This window comes from Poecilia mexicana, unplaced genomic scaffold (assembly GCF_051168715.1).
Source record: "Poecilia mexicana isolate PSO_F unplaced genomic scaffold, ASM5116871v1 scaffold_23, whole genome shotgun sequence".
Lineage (NCBI taxonomy): Eukaryota > Metazoa > Chordata > Actinopteri > Cyprinodontiformes > Poeciliidae > Poecilia > Poecilia mexicana.
This window is the reverse complement of record NW_028263392.1, coordinates 22,732,405-22,752,906: the sequence shown is the minus strand read 5'-3', so window position 1 is coordinate 22,752,906 and position 20,502 is coordinate 22,732,405. Positions and strand designations below refer to the sequence as shown.

General features: G+C 42.9%; 1 protein-coding gene across 1 annotated transcript; it reads left to right on the top strand.

Annotated features, from left to right (window-relative positions):
- Positions 1–31: 31 nt before the first annotated feature.
- On the top strand, positions 32–20,087 carry LOC106909037 (uncharacterized). Its single transcript, XM_088003394.1, has 57 exons — positions 32–187; positions 281–362; positions 437–583; positions 668–879; positions 975–1,078; positions 1,163–1,281; positions 1,389–1,556; positions 1,756–1,955; positions 2,053–2,165; positions 2,308–2,414; positions 2,550–2,726; positions 3,045–3,253; positions 3,362–3,456; positions 3,567–3,592; positions 3,739–3,760; positions 3,857–3,884; positions 3,978–4,059; positions 4,134–4,280; positions 4,365–4,576; positions 4,672–4,775; positions 4,860–4,978; positions 5,086–5,253; positions 5,453–5,652; positions 5,750–5,862; positions 6,005–6,111; positions 6,214–6,384; positions 6,469–6,674; positions 6,754–6,854; positions 6,963–7,087; positions 7,939–8,094; positions 8,659–8,864; positions 8,974–9,059; positions 9,146–9,273; positions 9,373–9,498; positions 9,586–9,776; positions 9,857–9,948; positions 10,663–10,793; positions 10,937–11,061; positions 11,157–11,283; positions 13,374–13,586; positions 13,738–13,908; positions 14,336–14,482; positions 15,126–15,175; positions 15,261–15,393; positions 15,521–15,603; positions 15,701–15,827; positions 15,960–16,150; positions 16,397–16,487; positions 16,586–16,706; positions 16,838–17,019; positions 17,990–18,145; positions 18,228–18,361; positions 18,442–18,575; positions 18,654–18,748; positions 18,930–19,125; positions 19,492–19,545; positions 19,642–20,087. Exons 1-57 carry the CDS (start codon positions 135–137, stop codon positions 19,743–19,745), a joined length of 7,467 nt encoding a protein of 2,488 aa, XP_087859520.1. The 5' UTR covers positions 32–134; the 3' UTR covers positions 19,746–20,087.
- Positions 20,088–20,502: the final 415 nt, after the last annotated feature.

The following is a 20,502-nucleotide window of genomic DNA, read 5'->3' as shown; positions in this document are numbered from 1 at the left end:
TTTGCCACTGATCTAACAGTTGTTGCTTTGCTTATCCCCAGTGCAAAGACACACATGTTGATGGTAAGTTTGCTGAGAATAACCCATCTATGAATTGATGAAACAACATATAATGTGTCAAATAGCAGTAGCTCATGCACAATTCTGGTGTTTTTACAGAAAAACTCATCTGCTCCGAGGTAGACAGGTAAGGGCATGACAGTCTTATGTGAGGCAGTGTTAGCAAGTGGGTTTGCCCAATGTAACCAAGGCTACAATGTTTTATGGTTACATTGCACAGCTCTCGACTCCAAGCACTGGAAAATGACAATTCTCCCGGAGCCGTGTGCAACTTCACCGTCACTGAACATGCCTGTGCCCCGGTAAGATGTTTCATTGCAAGCTGTAAATCCAAAACAACCCTACGTGCTCAAAGTTTGATTTATTTCTTCTCCAGACAAGAAGACTCTCAGCAGAAAACTTGGCCAAGCTCTTGAAGTGCTCTCTGGAAAGCAACCAGATGTACGTGGTGGAAGTTTGGCAGCTTCTTTTCCAAAAAGCCTCTCCCGTACTCAGCCAGGCTCTCGCCTCATTCTCTGACATGGTATGTCCAGCGCCATCATTTCAAAAATACTGAACGCTTTTCGGTGTCGTCTCTAAATGCAACCCGTCTTTCCCCAAATTCTAGGCCCCCACCGCCATGAGCGCTGCCTATTCCAATCCTCTTGATGCTCTGAGAGAAGTGGTTGCTAAAAACCTTACACAGGATCAACTGAAGAGTGAGGATTTTGTTAAAAGTTGGTTCCAGGCGCGTCTCGGGCCATTCCTGGCCTCCCCCTCAACAAACTTCCTCTTCTGCCTCGGCACCTACAACTTCAGCTGCCAGACCTACCAGATTGTGTAAGTACCTGGAGGACTTATTGCATGAGCGTTCACAATATCTCAAAGAAACTGGCAGATTCCTATGACGTTAAAATCCCTTGCTCAAATTTTAGCATCGGAGCATTCAGCAACCAAAGCCCATTGATGGACGTCGACAGAAAGCGAGCAGTCTTTACTCACTTCATCCAACCGTTCCTTTCCAGAAAGGATTTGCCAGGTAGGCGCATGCAGGCTCCCCGGGCCTCCTTGGTGACGTAGTGATTGTACACTGGGCGGTGTTCTGACTCCTGTTGTTTTGCAGACCCAGGCTGCGTGTCATCTGCCAATAGTAGTCAGCTCTGGCTACAGGCCAACCTTGGCAATTTCTCTCAATTTGCGAGCGTAGGGGATTTGCAAGCCCTTTATCCAAACTTCTCCAGTGTGAGTAACTAAAGCAGTTGACGAGATTTAAGGGGGGCTCTGCAGAATTTTCTGCCCCGAAGTTGCACAATGACTTCAAGCTGAATTCTTGTTTCCTATCGTTGCAGGCCGAAGCCTTGTCGAAACTGTCTCCCTCTCAGGTAGCAGAGTTACTGCTGAGCACAGACATCTCAAATGACACACAATTTGTCGATAAAGTCTTTGAGCGACTGGAGGTTGGAAACGCTGTTGAAAACGTGGACGCATTCTTTACCAAACTTACAGAGAAGGGGGAGGTAAGCTACACCTTCAAGTGGCACAAGAATCCCCGTTTTAAAAGCTATGTCAAATGATACTGAAAAGCTATTGAAATCATAATATTGCAGCAATTCATAGGACCTTACTGTGTTTGCCGCTTTTCAAAAGTACCACACGGTGGACTTGCATCGTAGCAACTAAGTGGTATTGGATTTCTCTCCTGTCATGAATATTAAGGTTCCAGAGTTTCAAGTTGACGTGAGAGATCGCATCATGAACAAGACCTACATCATCATCGGTCCCTTCTTCCCAGAGTTCCCTGAAAAGGATCTTTTTGACTGGTTCCATGTCAAACTGGTCCCGGTTCTCCCAAGTTTCACTCCACAAATGCTCCAAGGCGTAATTACCAACATCAACTGCACAAAATACCAAGTCATGTGAGTTGTGTATTAAGAACATCAACGTTTTGAATGCTCCACATCACAGAGAACTCTTAAGGGGACGTGTCTAAAAGATTTATTCCAATTTTTGCAGTGTGAGTGGGATGGGCAAAGTTGTGTCTGCCGTGGGTCAGGACAGACAAAAAGAAATTGCAGCCGTTTTGCTGCAGTACCTGAAAAACTCTGCTGATGTCATCAACCAGCCAGGTAAGCTTTCTATATCAACACGCTGGTGTCTTGGCCATGGCTTTGTTGATGGTAAAGTACAAATCCCTCATAACGATTAAAACAAAAATGGACGAAATAGACAGAAGAAAGGAAAGTTGACATGTGCATACATGTGCCTTAGCTTGCAGGGAAAACATCCAGACCGACTCCCAGTGGGTGGAAACAAACCTGGGCCCATTTTCTCCATACCCAACATATTCTGAGCTCAAATTCTTCAACCTCTCTCAGGTAAGCCACACATCCTACTGTAGATGCTCTGCAAGAACTAGAGCACAGTTTTTGTGGCAGCCCCACACACGGCGTGGTGCGTCATGTGAAAGAGAAAAGATGAAATTCACGTGTTCTCTTGGTTTGTTTCATCAGGAAGCACTTGTGAGCGTTCTTTCACCCGCACAGAAAGCAGAGCTTCTAACAGATCCAGGCAGCAATGCTCTGGAGGATGCCACACTCGTAAAGGAGGTGCTCACAAACTTGACAGAGTCCGGCAATGTGGAGCAGCTTGGTCAGTTTTTCCTAGTGTTCACACAGTCCCTCCAGCAGGTAAATGCCAAACTTTAACTTTGTCATTTTGCTCCAAAGTTTTTCTTCTAGATCTCCTTCCCCCCCCCCCCCACCCCCATGATACGTCATAAAACTCCTGCTTAGGACTAATATGGTATATAATAGAGGTAAAAAGTAAATGAAGGCAACACGTATTTCAAATGATTGGCAGATCAAATGTTGGCCAAGAAATCTTTTGTGTTGGTTTTGATGAAAGCAGAGTCCAAGGCCCTGCCACGGACCTTGTTGAGCTGTTTGCGGGATACTCTTGGAATGAAAGGTCCTCCTGAGTTACAATTTTCTTGCTTTCACCAACAGACAAACACAACCTACATCCAAAATGTGGCGGTACGAGAGACCATCTTCAACCTGACTCTGAGCAGCCTTGCTCTTAAATTTGACGTCTTTGAAGTACAAGACTACCAGCTGTGGTTCCAAGTCTATTTGATTCCTGTGATAGCAAGCATCCAACCTGACAGCCTGCAGGTGATACCCAGGAACATCAGCTGTGAATCCTACGGAGCTATGTAAGACCAAACCCCTAAGACGGAAATTTGATCCTTGGCATTTGATCCACATCAAACTACGGTCCCATACCAGTCCCGTTAATGCCGGTTTTCCTTTCTTCTTTTCAGAGTCACTGGCCTCATGGAAAGCCTGAAGATCCTGCCACTGGACGTTTCAATGGACGTGAGATCAAGCCTGGAATCACTGCAGGAGGCCTTCCCAGGTATGTGTGGCCAATGCTTCGCTGAGAAATTCCTTCAGAAAAGCCCGGTACAACTGTTACTTTAAAAGACATCTTGAAGCCAGGTCTAATTTCAACTTTCTTCCAAACAGATTGCGCAACGCTGGATTCTTTCACGGTAAGCTCAGGTTCAAAGGTGTTTCACGCGGAATATAGACGCCATGTCATGTTCATTTAAAGGACTAGAGGGTGGCACATTGCCGCTGTATAAGTCTGTGTGGCTTTTGCCACTGATCTAACAGTTGTTGCTTTGCTTATCCCCAGTGCAAAGACACACATGTTGATGGTAAGTTTGCTGAGAATAACCCATCTATGAATTGATGAAACAACATATAATGTGTCAAATAGCAGTAGCTCATGCACAATTCTGGTGTTTTTACAGAAAAACTCATCTGCTCCGAGGTAGACAGGTAAGGGCATGACAGTCTTATGTGAGGCAGTGTTAGCAAGTGGGTTTGCCCAATGTAACCAAGGCTACAATGTTTTATGGTTACATTGCACAGCTCTCGACTCCAAGCACTGGAAAATGACAATTCTCCCGGAGCCGTGTGCAACTTCACCGTCACTGAACATGCCTGTGCCCCGGTAAGATGTTTCATTGCAAGCTGTAAATCCAAAACAACCCTACGTGCTCAAAGTTTGATTTATTTCTTCTCCAGACAAGAAGACTCTCAGCAGAAAACTTGGCCAAGCTCTTGAAGTGCTCTCTGGAAAGCAACCAGATGTACGTGGTGGAAGTTTGGCAGCTTCTTTTCCAAAAAGCCTCTCCCGTACTCAGCCAGGCTCTCGCCTCATTCTCTGACATGGTATGTCCAGCGCCATCATTTCAAAAATACTGAACGCTTTTCGGTGTCGTCTCTAAATGCAACCCGTCTTTCCCCAAATTCTAGGCCCCCACCGCCATGAGCGCTGCCTATTCCAATCCTCTTGATGCTCTGAGAGAAGTGGTTGCTAAAAACCTTACACAGGATCAACTGAAGAGTGAGGATTTTGTTAAAAGTTGGTTCCAGGCGCGTCTCGGGCCATTCCTGGCCTCCCCCTCAACAAACTTCCTCTTCTGCCTCGGCACCTACAACTTCAGCTGCCAGACCTACCAGATTGTGTAAGTACCTGGAGGACTTATTGCATGAGCGTTCACAATATCTCAAAGAAACTGGCAGATTCCTATGACGTTAAAATCCCTTGCTCAAATTTTAGCATCGGAGCATTCAGCAACCAAAGCCCATTGATGGACGTCGACAGAAAGCGAGCAGTCTTTACTCACTTCATCCAACCGTTCCTTTCCAGAAAGGATTTGCCAGGTAGGCGCATGCAGGCTCCCCGGGCCTCCTTGGTGACGTAGTGATTGTACACTGGGCGGTGTTCTGACTCCTGTTGTTTTGCAGACCCAGGCTGCGTGTCATCTGCCAATAGTAGTCAGCTCTGGCTACAGGCCAACCTTGGCAATTTCTCTCAATTTGCGAGCGTAGGGGATTTGCAAGCCCTTTATCCAAACTTCTCCAGTGTGAGTAACTAAAGCAGTTGACGAGATTTAAGGGGGGCTCTGCAGAATTTTCTGCCCCGAAGTTGCACAATGACTTCAAGCTGAATTCTTGTTTCCTATCGTTGCAGGCCGAAGCCTTGTCGAAACTGTCTCCCTCTCAGGTAGCAGAGTTACTGCTGAGCACAGACATCTCAAATGACACACAATTTGTCGATAAAGTCTTTGAGCGACTGGAGGTTGGAAACGCTGTTGAAAACGTGGACGCATTCTTTACCAAACTTACAGAGAAGGGGGAGGTAAGCTACACCTTCAAGTGGCACAAGAGTCCCCGTTTTAAAAGCTATGTCAAATGATACTGAAAAGCTATTGAAATCATAATATTGCAGCAATTCATAGGACCTTACTGTGTTTGCCGCTTTTCAAAAGTACCACACGGTGGACTTGCATCGTAGCAACTAAGTGGTATTGGATTTCTCTCCTGTCATGAATATTAAGGTTCCAGAGTTTCAAGTTGACGTGAGAGATCGCATCATGAACAAGACCTACATCATCATCGGTCCCTTCTTCCCAGAGTTCCCTGAAAAGGATCTTTTTGACTGGTTCCATGTCAAACTGGTCCCGGTTCTCCCAAGTTTCACTCCACAAATGCTCCAAGGCGTAATTACCAACATCAACTGCACAAAATACCAAGTCATGTGAGTTGTGTATTAAGAACATCAACGTTTTGAATGCTCCACATCACAGAGAACTCTTAAGGGGACGTGTCTAAAAGATTTATTCCAATTTTTGCAGTGTGAGTGGGATGGGCAAAGTTGTGTCTGCCGTGGGTCAGGACAGACAAAAAGAAATTGCAGCCGTTTTGCTGCAGTACCTGAAAAACTCTGCTGATGTCATCAACCAGCCAGGTAAGCTTTCTATATCAACACGCTGGTGTCTTGGCCATGGCTTTGTTGATGGTAAAGTACAAATCCCTCATAACGATTAAAACAAAAATGGACGAAATAGACAGAAGAAAGGAAAGTTGACATGTGCATACATGTGCCTTAGCTTGCAGGGAAAACATCCAGACCGACTCCCAGTGGGTGGAAACAAACCTGGGCCCATTTTCTCCATACGCAACATATTCTGAGCTCAAATTCTTCAACCTCTCTCAGGTGATTTTAAGAGTAATCTTTTTTCATTTCTGAAATTTTTATGTAATTATTGATAGCATTACAAATATTTTCATTCATTATTTTTTTTCCTTTTACTGACAGAGTGCTATACTCGATTCTCTTTCCCCTGGACAAAAAGCTGAATTTCTCCTTCAACCCGACATTCTTGCCAATGTCTCTCTTGTCGTCACTGTTTTTGAACGTTTCACTGCATCAGCTTCCTTGGAAAACCTGGAGTCTTTCTTCAACACATTTGTTGATGGTCTTGCAAAGGTTAGATCCGTGTTTTTATGGACATATTTTTGTGGGGTTTTTTACATTTAAAGATCTTTCTCATTTTTTCTTCTTTCTTTTTAGCAAAATCTGACTGCTGTTAACGCCAGCATGCGTGAAAATATTCTAAATCTGACAATAACAGCACTCGCACCAAAGTTCTACCTACTAAATCTCGAGGGCTTCAGGTTATGGTTCCAGATCTACCTTCCACTCTTCCTCCCAAGTGTCAAATCAACAACCTTTGAAATAATTCCCAGAAACATCTCCTGTAGTTCATACCAACAAGTGTGAGTGAAACTTCAACCTTGCTCCCATGTTATTTTCTTTACCCTTGGAGTGACTAAACATACATGGTTTTATTTTCAGGATCAAAGGACTGGACAACATTATCAGCCAGCTCTCCAAAGCACAGAACCAAGAGGTTCTGAAGTTTGGATTAGACTATCTCAAAGCCCAATTGACTTCAGGTAACCGTATTTAATAAGAGAGTAATGGTGGATTTTCTGACCCGCATAAAATGCATTAATTTTCGTTTATGTTTTGTAAATCTAACCATTTGATCGCTTGATCTATAGGACTTTCCTGTGTTGATGCTGGGACTGAAATTAATGACAGAAGTTGGCTTGAAGACAACTTTGGTCAGTTTCGTCTTCAAGCCTCTTTTAAGGATTTTCTGTCTCTGAAGAAAGATTTTAAAGGAGTAAGTACAGGATTTTAATCTTAAAATTAGCATATTTGCACTGATTTTATCCAATTTGTAAATGTAAATTGATCAAATTTAAAATGCATGTGTCTAAATCTTTGTAAGTCAGCAGTGAAAGGACAAAATATGTTTTATTTATGTTTTTATTTATATGGTTAAGTGGTTAATTTAATGAGATATGCTAAATGATTATTTTTAATAAACGAGGTTATGAGCTATAATTTTACTTTTTCAGCATGAGTGGAAGTGTAGTGTGGAGAATTATCCCTTCTCCATTAGGTTCTTGATTTATGAGTTTGAAGAAAATTCAGTGAGTTGAATTCATGAATTCCATTTATTAATACCAAAATGCAGCTGGTGCATAGTTCATGCACCAGCTGAACTATGCTGCTGAACTATGCAGCCTTAGTGGCTAACAGAGCAAAATGGCATCAAAGAACAGTTTGTAATTCCCTTTATTAGCTTCTATCTAAGCTGCGCCGTAAAGAAGGTGTTTCCTAACGTGTCATTTCCTTTAGCTTTCCACGCCTGCTCTATGTGAATGCATGTATGTGTATACGAGCATGCAGATAGCTAAAACAAATAGAGGAAAACAGAATTATTTATTCTTAACAGTAGTAATTACAGGATGAGAATTTCTAGGAAGGGTTTGAGGATGTGTATGTGTCATGCCGCATCTGCTGCTGATCATTGTTTTGTTTTGCTGTAGCAGTGAATGTTTTTCTAAATGAAACAATGTTTAAGTATGAAACATCTGCTGCTGAACTTAGGCTAACAGCTAAGTTAGCCTAAGTTCACTCCTAACAGTTGAACTATTTCTAAAGTGATTCATGGCTTCTTGTGTCTAGGCTGAGGTGGCAGATCTTCTCACTCTCAGTCAGCTGAAAGAGCTTGCAGCGACCCCTTCACAGCTAAACGGAACGCAAGATGTGACAAAAGTCATGACAGTCATCGAGCCGGCTGACTTTGCTGCTTTCTTTGATTCACTCTCTCAAGCAGTTGTGGTAAACAAAGCTGACCTGTTCACCTTCTGCTCAGTCATCAAAGTTTTGTTGGTTAAAAGTTGCAGGGTTCTTTTACCTGATTGTTGAAGATTTACAGAACATTTAATAAACAAACTGTTACTATTTTTAAAACAGAGCAAACTGAAGATTTCAGTGGACATTGGTTTGATTTATTCATAATTTTCATCTAAAAGCCAAAACGTCAAATCTCATTCACATTTTTGCCATAATTTCCTAATCATGATGCTTGATGTTTCCTAAATTTCAATCATAGCACATTGTTATCAAAAACTAAACATTGTTTAAAACCCAACTGTCAGCTTATTTCTATATTTTACTAAAAAAAATTAAAGATGTGACACAACCAGATATAGCAGCCAACTGCTTCACACCATCACTTTATATTACCCTATGAAAATGTTAAGAGTAGAAAATGTACAATTTGCATTCAATTTAGATGCTTCAATAGTGGCGCAATTAGTATTGGATTAATATGAAGGCCTTATTAAAAATAATACATTTTAATCATAGTTTGATTGTATTTCCTGCTCTGTTTCCCTGCAGGCCAAGTCTGTGAACTACTCACTGGAAGTGAAATCTGCCTTCCTCCAGGAGGTTTTTAACAGGGGAGGTCTTCCAGCTGTCAGTGACGAAGACTTCCTGCAGTGGCTAAGGCGACTGCAGCCGTTACTCACTGACCTCTCTCCAAATCTGGTGCCCCGCCTTTTCTCTCTGGCAGCAAACAGGAGCTGTGCCACCAGCCACGAGACGTAAGGACTCAAATGATCCAAACAAGAGTTTGCAGGAAATAGAAAACAGTGACTGTAGAAATTTGTTAGAGCATTTTCTAACTGATGAATTCATCTCATGTTTATTCAGGATAAATGTGCTTGACACAATACAGACAACGCTCAGCAACAACACTAAAACTGAAGTCTACAGAAACATCCTCATTTTCCTCCAAGGTTTGTCTATAAAAGTGCTGCAGTCTGCTCCAAATGTGTTTGTCTTTATGACACCTATGTGTAAAATATTATACTTTGTGACCCAGATTCAACGCCGCTGAAGTGTTACAGTGGTGGAAGCTTCTACCTCTTCCTGCAGAATTTCTTCCTCAGCTTTGGATTTCCTGATGTGGCGACATTCATATCTCTTCTGCCACCAAAGCGCGAGTCAGAGGTACACAACAAAAGAATGAATACATTCATGTAGATTTGTGTTGTCAGATTTAGTGTCATGGTGGCAATGAGGTGATACAACACTTTTATTCTTCTCCAGCTCCTAAATACCATCAGCACCTCAGAGCTGAGTCAGTTCCTCAATCAGCCTGATGTCGTCAGTAACAATACAGACATCTGCATCATCTTCAGCAACTACAACAACACTCCCTCCTTCCTAGAAAACGTATGTTCCCATCTCAATTTTAAATGTGAAGTAACATCTATGGGTGAATCTGTTCTCCTCACTGTTTATATTTCTGTACACCTGCAGGAGGACGTCCCAGATGATGTGAGGAGGATCATCCTTCCCTGTGTTTGGCCTTTGGCTCTGAGCAGCAACAGAAGATCTGAGGTTGATCTGTGGTTTAACGTACGTTTGAGGAACTATCTGAGGTTCCTCACCAAGGATCTCATCAGCTTCAACAAAGTGCAGAATTCCTCATGTCTCGCCTTCCAGAAACTGTGAGTCAGTGTCTCATGTTGTCATACCATTGACAAAAGATCCCCATGTAACCACATTTCCATTGCTTCCTGTTCCACAGGGTGTCTTTCATGGGAAAGAACTTCACCTACACCGGTTCAGACTTTGGACAGCCAGATGTATACGCCGTCATCAGAAGCTACCTCGGTGCCGGTGAGATTTTGGAGAAAAATGTGATACGAGATAGCCGTCTTAAGTCTGTCTTTTTCACTTTAAGTATATATTTTTGATTAATTGGTGTTGTTACCTCCCCAAGGCAGTCTAAGGGTATGGGGGGATAGTAACAAATGACCAGGGAATGAAGAGGCAAAACCAGGAGGGTACAGTTAATGTTTTATTTAAAAATAAGCCAGGAAGAATCTTGAATGTGAGGGGGAAAAACTTGAGGAAAAAATGAGTGTAAATAACAAAATCCAGGGTTTCTAATAAGACACAATCCTCCAGCAATCTAACCGGGGAGAAGCCATGAACTTGGGGTCTTCATAAACAAGGCCCCACTCATCTACAAGCCTGGAAAAAAAGAATAAGTCCACACACTTCCCTCAAACCACCACAAAGCTGCAGCACACATGCTGCCCAGTTGGCCAAGAGGCCCTGAGATCAGTGTCCCACCTAGCTCTATACTCTGCTCATCCAGAGGCAGAGTGCAACCAGCTGCGCCTGCTTAAGCTGCAGGAGCTCAGCAGCAACCTGGAACTGACAAGCACACATGCAGTCACCACAGCATGTAACAGTGTTTATGCATTGAGACGGTAATAAGTCCATGAAAAGTTTGATTTTGGAAACAGATGGAAAACATCTATTACATTTTAATGACATTAGTGAAGTCAGCTGCCTAAAACACTGAAAATCCCTGTTTTTCCACAGAATCTGCGGCCAGATGCTACAACCCCACAGACCCGGATCTGAACTCCACCTCCTGGTTTGTCAACTACATCAGCACCTTTGTGATATTTATCACTCTGGATGATTTCAAAGGCTTTGTCAACATCTCCCAGGTATTTCTGCAAACTTTAAATTCGGATGCCATCAACAAACAAAATCAGAATTTTACAAACCTGCTAACTTGACCTGTGTGATCCAGCAGGTTTCATCTGAATGTCTCTGACCTGTTTGGTGTTTTACTTATCTATTTTTGAAGGTGAATGTGTTCTTGGAGGATAAGGCGAACCTGGAGCTCTTTAACAACGCAGCAATCCCACAAGACGTAACCGACTACTACATCTTGCAGCTTTATGAGTTCTACCCATCTTTTGGACTCATTATGTAACTATCCACCAGTAAAAGGAAACATTATTATTACAAGAAAGTAAGTTTTATTCATTTTGCTAAAATCCTTCAACATGTCACTTTTCATTCAGGCTCCCAGGCTCCTTACTCTGCTCGCCTGACATCCCAAGCTCATTATTTGCTTCTCTTAATGAAGCTGATACGATGGCCATCTTGGACAAGCTGAAGAGATTCTGCAACAGCACAGAGAATCCTGAGGTACCAGATGAAAACGTCACAGAGGTTCTGCTCAGTGACCGTCTGTACGGCCTGTAGCAACATGCTTCTCTTTATTTCATTCAAGATTTCTCTTTTTATTCTCACACAGCAATCATTTGATTGCACTGACAGGTTTAAATGCAGGAAAACAGGATGAAATGCAAATATTGTCTATAGAGTGGACCAGTTAATGGTGGGGGTTAGGAACCACTGCTGTCTGCTGAAATCCACCAATACTTGAGAACCCCATTAGAAATGGTTTTAACTGATTATTTCAGTAGCTCAAGCCCCTCCTGTCCATCCATAGTATATCCCTGCAGTTCAGTATATATATCCATTAGTTATTGGGCAAAAGGTGGGGTCACAAATCACCAGTCCGTCACAGAGCGACACAGAGACAGGCACACAATGTCCCGACACCTAAAGACAACTTTCAGGAACCATTTGTGGTTGTTGGACCCAGCTTCCTCCATGAATGGCCAGAACATCCATGCTCCATTCAGTGACGTGCCAGCTGCATTTTATATCAAATATGTTAGGACAAGCTTTTGAAAAAACAGCAAATAGGCTCATTTTTCATGAATAATTTGATGAATTTGCAAATTCTTAAGCGCAAAGAGGTGGGATCCACTGACCAACGCCTACTGAGCTTTGCTTTCAGTCACTGATGTAACTTACAATAGTATTCCCTTTTGTTACGGCTCAGACACTGCAACAAGAAACTGGGAGGATGACAACAAGAACCATTTTAAGCCCTTCAGAGGCAATTATTAATAAAAATGATTGTCTAGTGGTAGTGGGCTGCAGCCCAACAACCTCCCCCGGCCTGGTCCTCCGTCTGGTGCTGGATGGCCCTCACAGGCCTGTGAGACCAGTGAGGGCCATCCAGACCCCACAGGCCTGTGAGACCAGTGAGGGCCATCCAGACCCCACAGGCCTGTGAGACCAGTGAGGGCCGTCCAGACCCCACAGGCCTGTGAGACCAGTGAGGGCCATCCAGACCCCACAGGCCTGTGAGACCAGTGAGGGCCATCCAGACCCCACAGGCCTGTGAGACCAGTGAGGGCCATCCAGACCCCACAGACCTGTGAGACCAGTGGGGGCCATCCAGACCCCACAGGCCTGTGAGACCAGTGAGGGCCGTCCAGACCCCACAGGCCTGTGAGACCAGTGAGGGCCATCCAGACCCCACAGGCCTGTGAGACCAGTGAGGGCCATCCAGACCCCACAGGCCTGTGAGACCAGTGAGGGCCGTCCAGACCCCACAGGCCTGTGAGACCAGTGAGGGCCATCCAGACCCCACAGGCCTGTGAGACCAGTGAGGGCCATCCAGACCCCACAGGCCTGTGAGACCAGTGAGGGCCATCCAGACCCCACAGACCTGTGAGACCAGTGGGGGCCATCCAGACCCCACAGGCCTGTGAGACCAGTGAGGGCCGTCCAGACCCCACAGGCCTGTGAGACCAGTGAGGGCCATCCAGACCCCACAGGCCTGTGAGACCAGTGAGGGCCATCCAGACCCCACAGGCCTGTGAGACCAGTGAGGGCCATCCAGACCCCACAGGCCTGTGAGACCAGTGAGGGCCATCCAGACCCCACAGACCTGTGAGACCAGTGGGGGCCATCCAGACCCCACAGGCCTGTGAGACCAGTGGGGGCCATCCAGCGACGGCTCCACTGTGGTCCATCCGAACAGACTTGGCTCCCACACTGTCAAGTGACTGCTGCGCCCCGCGCCATCCGGATTTCATCTGCCATGAGTGGAACGGGCGCTCCGTAAATACGATCTGGGTGGACACACAAGTGCCTCCCACTATTTGAAAACCTTAATTGTCTTCCATATTGCAACACCGCAGGGAGCCATCACACCTTTCTATAAATCTGGGTTCATATAAACCCACCAGGTTCAGATGTGTCGGTCTGCTCTTCAAATGATCATTTATTCAAAGGCTGTATTGATGGTAGAATTCTTAAAAATATGAAAAATAAATATAACTGGTTTATATGACATTATTATATGATGGACTGTTGTGATGTTTTGACCAGAAATTTAGTTCACAGCCGTTAATGATGCGTGTTTCACTAAACAGAGATCTGCAGCTCTGGCATCCAACATCAAGGTCATCACAGCTCAAACGTTTGCAGACCTTGGAAGTGCGTCTTCTGGCCTGACAAACAGCCAGATCCTGTCTGTGCCTCCTGAGGTGCTGGTTTCCTCTTTGTCCATCCTGGGCTCAGTGAACACCTGGGGACAGGACCAGGCCAGTAACATCATCCACTCCATCATCTCCTCAGGCTTTCAGGTACAAGCCCCACAATATACATAAAAATTATGTCTTTAATTCTTTTTTCCATGAAGTGTAAACTAAATATAGCTTGATTGATTAGAAAGTCACCTTCAATCAGCTTCCAGTTCATTGATCATGTTTTTAATGGATGGACTTTGACTGTCAGATCAACAGCTCAGCCTCTCTGGCGTCTCTGGGGACTCTTATCATTGGAGTTCCTTCAAAGTCAATCAACAGCATCTCAGCTTCTGAAGCACTCCGCGCCTCCAAGAACCCAATGCTTGTCTCCAACATGTTGGAAGCCCCGAAGGTTGTCCAGGAGATTTTTGTCAAAAAGGTAAAAAGATGAGATTTCTATCTTAACGCCTGACTTCTTTCATGAACATCTATTCAGAGCATCGTGTGAATAAAACAAGAAAAATCTGTCACTTAGTTCCTAGTTGTGATTGAGAACCTATTTGTGTAGAAAATACAGATATTTTAATATGTATGTTCGATTTAAATCTTTATTTATAAATGAAAAACACAATGATATATTGACTGAAGGTTGTGCATCAACTGTACAAGTTGCAGTGACTAAAATGTTCCACATGTGTAGCTTTTCAGACTGGTGCTGTTAAAACACATAACACGTCTACTCATTAAACTTAAAAACAAGCTTTGTTATAATGTCCAAAACGTGAAAAGACTCAAGAACTGGTAAAATTTTTCTCTTGCTTACTGCTGAGTGAATAATTGATCTAAAGCACGTAACCTCCATGCAGATAATTTCTGTGGACTCCAGTCCAGCCAAAGTGGTGCAGAATGTCCCTGATGCCTTAGCAACGGAGATCCCGCCCTCCCTGCTGGTGTTTTCTGAGGGAACGGCCAACATCACCGTGATAAACAAGAAGACGTGGACCGCAGATCAGGTGAGTGTTCTGTTTAATGCAGAATGGATAACAGTGTGAAGTAGATCCAGGCTGTCGGTGGATAAACTTTGAAACGCGCAATCTCCCAAAGCTACATTTGTTAAAAAGAGTGTTTGACAAAGTATATTAAATATGCAAAGGTAACGTAAAAGTTGAAAATATGTCCACTTGGAGACTTCTACTGATGTCTGAATGTGTCCAATATTTTCCTTAAAAAGGTAAAGGAAAATTTTTTCATACTACCTGAACACATGCAGAAGGTTTATGTGAGGAACTAAGTGCAGCAAAGCATCGTTCTAAAAATATCTAATCAACATGGACCATAATCAATATATGCAGGCACTGGTTACGGCTGCTTATATACAATTGTTTTTACCACTGATGAAAGTAAAAAAATATATATACATTTTTAAATAATCTTTTATTATGATTCAACTGTGCCGGAAAAAAACACAAGATGTTTGTACCAAAGTATAAATTGTTATCTTATAGTTCTTGGTGTTTAATTCCATTGACTTGTAGTTTTTGTTCAATCAGACGGCAGTTTAACGCCAAGCAAACCTGAATTTATTCCTTTGCTTTTCAAATTTAGAAAACAGAAGATCAACTAAGGTCTTACTGTCTTTTTTTCTTGTTTTTTCAGTCCACCATGTTTTTTCCGACGCTGGCTGAGGCAGATTTTGACACTGAGCAGTAAGTGAACAAACCTACCAACCCTGGTATTTAGTGTGAATCTTTGAATATCTCAGGTGTAATCTTTCTTTCCTTTTCTCTGAAGGCTTTCTCCATTTGTGCTGCAAGGCTTCACATGCGGCACGGTTAAGAAAATGACAAAACCCAAAATCAGTCAGTTGATCCACGCCTGCAGGCCGAGGAAAGGCAGAGCTAAGGTGGAGCTGAAGGAACCTCAGGTAAGATCTGTAGCAACACTAACAGGTCACTTCATGGGAAGCAGAGAACCGAGTCTACTCTACATTAAACATTATATTTCACACATTTGAATCAATAAATTCAACCTTCTCACACTGTGACCTCCAGCTGACCTGCATGTACAACCTGATCCGTGGCGACCTCTCTCAGAACTTCACTGATTACCCTTCGGACATGCTTCTCTACTTGGAGTGAGTCTCTCTCCACGTAATTATTGTAACTATGTTGCCAGTTGTTTGAAAAAGTTATATGATGATTTTGATTTTTTACAACAATCCCCACCAACAGCTCCGAAAATGTCCAGAAAGCAAACTGCAGGTCCTACTTCTCTGCCCTGGGTGCTACAGACTTCTCTGTGGCCTCCAGCATCTTGAACAAGGGCCCAAAGAAGTTCAGGGAAGCTAGAGACTGCTTGGTGAGAGCCAATAAAACAGAGCATCAATATACAAAGAGCCTACCTGCAGCATATTGCACGTGCCTCAAATTACTCTTCTACAGCAGAGTAATGAAACGTCTTCACTGATTTGAACATTTTTCACTGTTTCAGGGGATCAGTGGTGTCAGCCTGAGCAGAGACAATGTGGAGGTCCTGGGGAACATGGTCTGCACTCTGGATAGATCCGACATTGAGAACTCGGATCCTCTCATCCTGGAAAAACTCAAAGCCTGCAAAGACCTCTCTGCCAGCCAAGTGGCTGCTATGGAAACACTGCTGCTGTCTGGGAAAACACAATACGGGTACTAAAAATGTTAATCCAGTCATTTAATCTGCAGGGAAAAAATCACTCAACTTCTGTTGTCCTGCATTTTAATATAAATTGAGATAAAGTGGCTCTAACATCCAGTCTTACAGAATCAGATAGACTCAGATGGACTTCACAGCAACACACCAGGCAACAATCACCAGCTTGTTGTCTGAAAGATGACTTATGTATATTCGGATATTTTTTTAGATGTGTCATGTTTGCACAAACCTTTTTTCAGAGCTGTAAACAGCTGGGACCAACAGACGCTACAGGGGCTGGGAACACTTCCTTTGTATTTAACAAGAAACATCTGGACACATTTCACAGCTGTAAGTCTGATGACGTTAAGATGCGACATAAATTCACCTAACAACTCATTTGTCTTTGCATGAAAGAACTAACTGTCATATTATTTCTACTTTGTCAGACAACAACGAAAAGATTCCTTAAGGGTTTCATGCCTGAAATAAGGAAACAAAAAACCGAGAAGAAGAAGCTCAAGACTCTGTTTTCAGAGCTCGCCCCTACAGTAGCAAAACGAGGAGCAGGTAAACACTTTTAAAAGAAGCTTCTGAAGCCAAAACTGCAAGATTTCCTAAATGATTAAAGATTAAGTTATTTAAGTGGAATACATTAGTTGCAAACCAAATCCCGACTCTTTTTCTCAAACTTTTAAAAGGATGCAGTGAGGGGAACATCACCCAGGTCACCGTCAGCGACCCTTCCTTCCCCTTCGGCTACAATCAGCTGCAGTTTGAACTCTGCCTGGACGTTCCCATTCTGAAAGATAACCTCCACTCCATCTGCCAGAAAGTGGATGACGATGGTTACCAAAGAATCATTCTCAATAAACTCAACCAGGTGACATGGAAATATCTGTTACTTTTTAAAGAGAATAAAAGTGTTTTGGTGGTAAAATCCAGGTACAGTGATCCCTCGCTGTAACGCGGTTCACCTTTCGCCGTCTCGCTGCTTCGCAGATTTTTTTGTGCCTTTTTTTCACAGTGCACTGTGTTCTGCGTCCTGATTGGCTAAACAGTCTCCGAGCTCCTTCTCTACCTGTGTGCCAATAACGTTACGGTATTTAAATATAAATAATACAGATTGGCCATTCAGGAGATGAAAGCTGAAAACTTTGAATGCCTGCTGGAAAAATCTGTGACCAGAATCAGCAGAAACCGACCGGAGGCTCGGTTGACGAGATCCAGCTGAGTCTGGTTGGGCAGCTTGGAGGAGACGCTTTAATGCCACGACTCCGGATCACATTAAGGCCCGATTGATGAACACGCACATCCGCTGGAACAAAACAGGTTTTGTTCTTTGGTTTCAATGTAGAGTATTTAATTGTGCTGTATAATAATTGTAGAAACTAAAGGTAACTACTTTGCAGATTTCACTTATCGCGGGTTATTTTCGGAAAACGAGGGATCACTGTACTCTGTTTTTCACAGCTGCTTTTAATCCAGCCTCCTCCTCTTACAGTAAAACAACTTTCCCAGAGTTTAGTGTAGTTGTTGGTTTCTCCCGAAGCTCTTAGATGTGCCAGATATGTATGTTGTGTGAGTTTGCCTGTGTGTGCATGCAGGGGTTTGTTCAGGAACAAACCTGGATCCACCCTGATAAAGAGGGCTTTCTCTAAAAGCGATTGCTAACAACTGGACTGAGCTCAAACTGATTTGTACATTTTCAAAAATAAGTGCAAACTCTCACTCATCACAAATAAGTTTAAAAGCAGAATTTGATGTACTTCATTTTCAAAGATGATCATAATGCATGTAATGTCAGATTGTGGTGTTTGTTCAACACAGTTTGTCTCAATCCGTCTCTCCAGGCATTCCCATCTGGAGTTCCTGATCAGGACGTACAGATGCTTGCTTCAGTCTCTCGCTCAGCAACACTTGATGACATCTCTAAGTGGAACATCACTGAACTGGATACCTTGGCAGCTCTGATGAAACCTGAAGATGGAACATGGAAGACGGCACAGGTACAGCGCACCGTAAACATTACCAAAACTTTCATTTGACTGGAGTGGAAACTTGATGAGTTTTTCTTCATGTTGCATTTAGAGCAAAGCAATCATCACCAAGTACCTGAAAGCCTCTGGAAATTCACTGGACAGCAGTGAACTAAACATTATTGACTCCAACTTGTGCTCACTGGACACCAGCACTTTACAGACCATCACAGCAGACAGCATGAGGTTGGTGTCAGCATGGATATAACAAACATATCCACTGTGGTTGCTAAAGTGACACTGAATGCCTCTTTATCTGTTGTCAGAAATACCAAGCATCTGGATGTGGCATCATGTTCAACTGAGCAGAAGAGAGTCCTCTATGAGATCAGCAACACCTCCTTCAGCGTCCATCGTGATAATCCGATTAACTATTACAACCTGGTTAAAGGCTATCTAGGTGAGCATGCCTGGTACCTGCCTAACTATCCAACTAAGGACCCTTCAGGAAGGTAACCTTCCCATTTCTGGTCGGTAGGTGGAGCACCTCGAGCAGACATTGCAGCTTTATCAAGACAGAACATCAGCATGGATGTCGACACTTTCAGGAGTCTGGATATCAACGTGATAACTGTAAGTTTACATGTGAAACAAACGATACCAGAAAACTGTCTGTGTGAGAAGTTTCTGTGGATGGAAAGTCATTTTAGTGGCCAAAGCTACAAAACAAACCTCAACCTACTTACAGTAACTATGTGGTGCTGAAAATTAAAGATCCTCGAAGAAATCTTCCTGTGTTTGTCTTTTCCGACAGAACCTGACTGTGGCCAACGTCCAAGGTCTGATGGGTGAAAACCTACGAGATCTCAAGCTGTTTGAGAATGATACTGTGGTTCAGATATGGGTGAACCTACAGCTACAGTCTGACCTGGACACACTAGGTTTGGGTCTAATCACCACTAGAGCAGACCCAACAGTACCGACCGCTACAAACAGCACTGAGCCACAGGGTAAAATTATCACCTTTCTCTTTAAAATGGTCCAGGTTGGAGTCAAAAACAATGTGGGTGATGGGGTGTTTACATCTGAAGTTCAGATGAACTACTGCCTAAAATGAAAAAAATATTTCGTCATCAGCAGTGTGTTTTCATTTGTACCTGTTGGACCTTTGTGAGCTAAAGGAAAAATTAGACATCTTATGGATCTTATATGATTAAATAATAATTCTAATGAACCGTCTTGTTTCATTTAAGTGTCTTTGTCAGTTAGTGCAGTAACGCGTTCATAGTGTGGTGTCAAAGGTCTACTGCTGTAGTTTTACTGTTTACGGCCACTAGGGGGTGCCACAGTCTAACAAACTTAATTCTTTGTTTTAGGAAACACAAACGGTTCAAATACAACCCCAGCCACTACAGCAATACCATCCCAATGTGAGCATACTTTACTTTCATTAAATCATTTCCAAATATTCAGCAGTAGTTTAAATCAGGAACATTGTAAATGGACTGTGTTTGTCTGATTTACAGCTGCAACCACCAGTGGTGTCCTGGAGTTCACAAAATCACCAGCCTCTGTTCTCCTGACCGCTCTGCTCACAGCTGCTCTACAAATAATCCTACAACCAGCCTAAGAGCCCCACTGCTGCAATAACTCAGGCAATGCTTTCATACAGCCTATAGTTATTATCACTATTAGCTCTATTATTTATTCACATGTAGAAAAAATACTTCATCTCAACTTTTTGATGTCTTTATTAGCATCATGAAACTAATCATCTCAGGAGAATCATTTAAATATTTACATAACTTGTTGATGGAAATTAGGGGGAAATAAAAAAAACATTCATGTAAAGTGCTAAATCATGATACAAATTAATTGCACTGGTTTTTATCCTTTCAAATGTAACTCTTTTCTTCCTGTACTTTAAACAGCAAAGCTATAACCTAAATTAATAAATGCACATTAACATGAATATGATGCTTCTGTCTTTTTTAATGGTAAACATGTCGGGTATCTGACATATTTTTGTTGTACATCAACTTCGACAAGTGAGTAAGTGGCATGAAACGACTTTTCATGTAAAGCATCCATCATAAAATCCTTGAAGAATGTTTTTATAAGCAGAAGAACCCTAAATCTTACCAAAAACAGCACTTCATATGGGGCCCACGCTTTGGGCCCCATATGAAGTCATTTTCTCTACACGTTTCTTCTAACTGAAACTATTGTTTTTAAAGTTGTGACTGAATTCTGAGCGTGAATCAGTGAAGGAAGCTAAAGTTTACCACCAAAGAAACGTGATAAAAGCAGCTCAGCAGTTATAAGGGCTCATAGCTGGAATTCCAATGAAGATTCTTCCACTGATTGTTGAGGATAAGGGTATAAAT

Bases quoted from the DNA above. Each gene is read 5' to 3' on its own strand.
- LOC106909037 (XM_088003394.1), top strand. From the start codon at position 135: ATGCACAATTCTGGTGTTTTTACAGAAAAACTCATCTGCTCCGAGGTA. The intron at 1,956-2,052 runs GTGAGTTGTGTA...CAATTTTTGCAG, and splicing joins TGCACAAAATACCAAGTCAT to TGTGAGTGGGATGGGCAAAG. The intron at 4,577-4,671 runs GTAAGTACCTGG...CTCAAATTTTAG, and splicing joins TGCCAGACCTACCAGATTGT to CATCGGAGCATTCAGCAACC.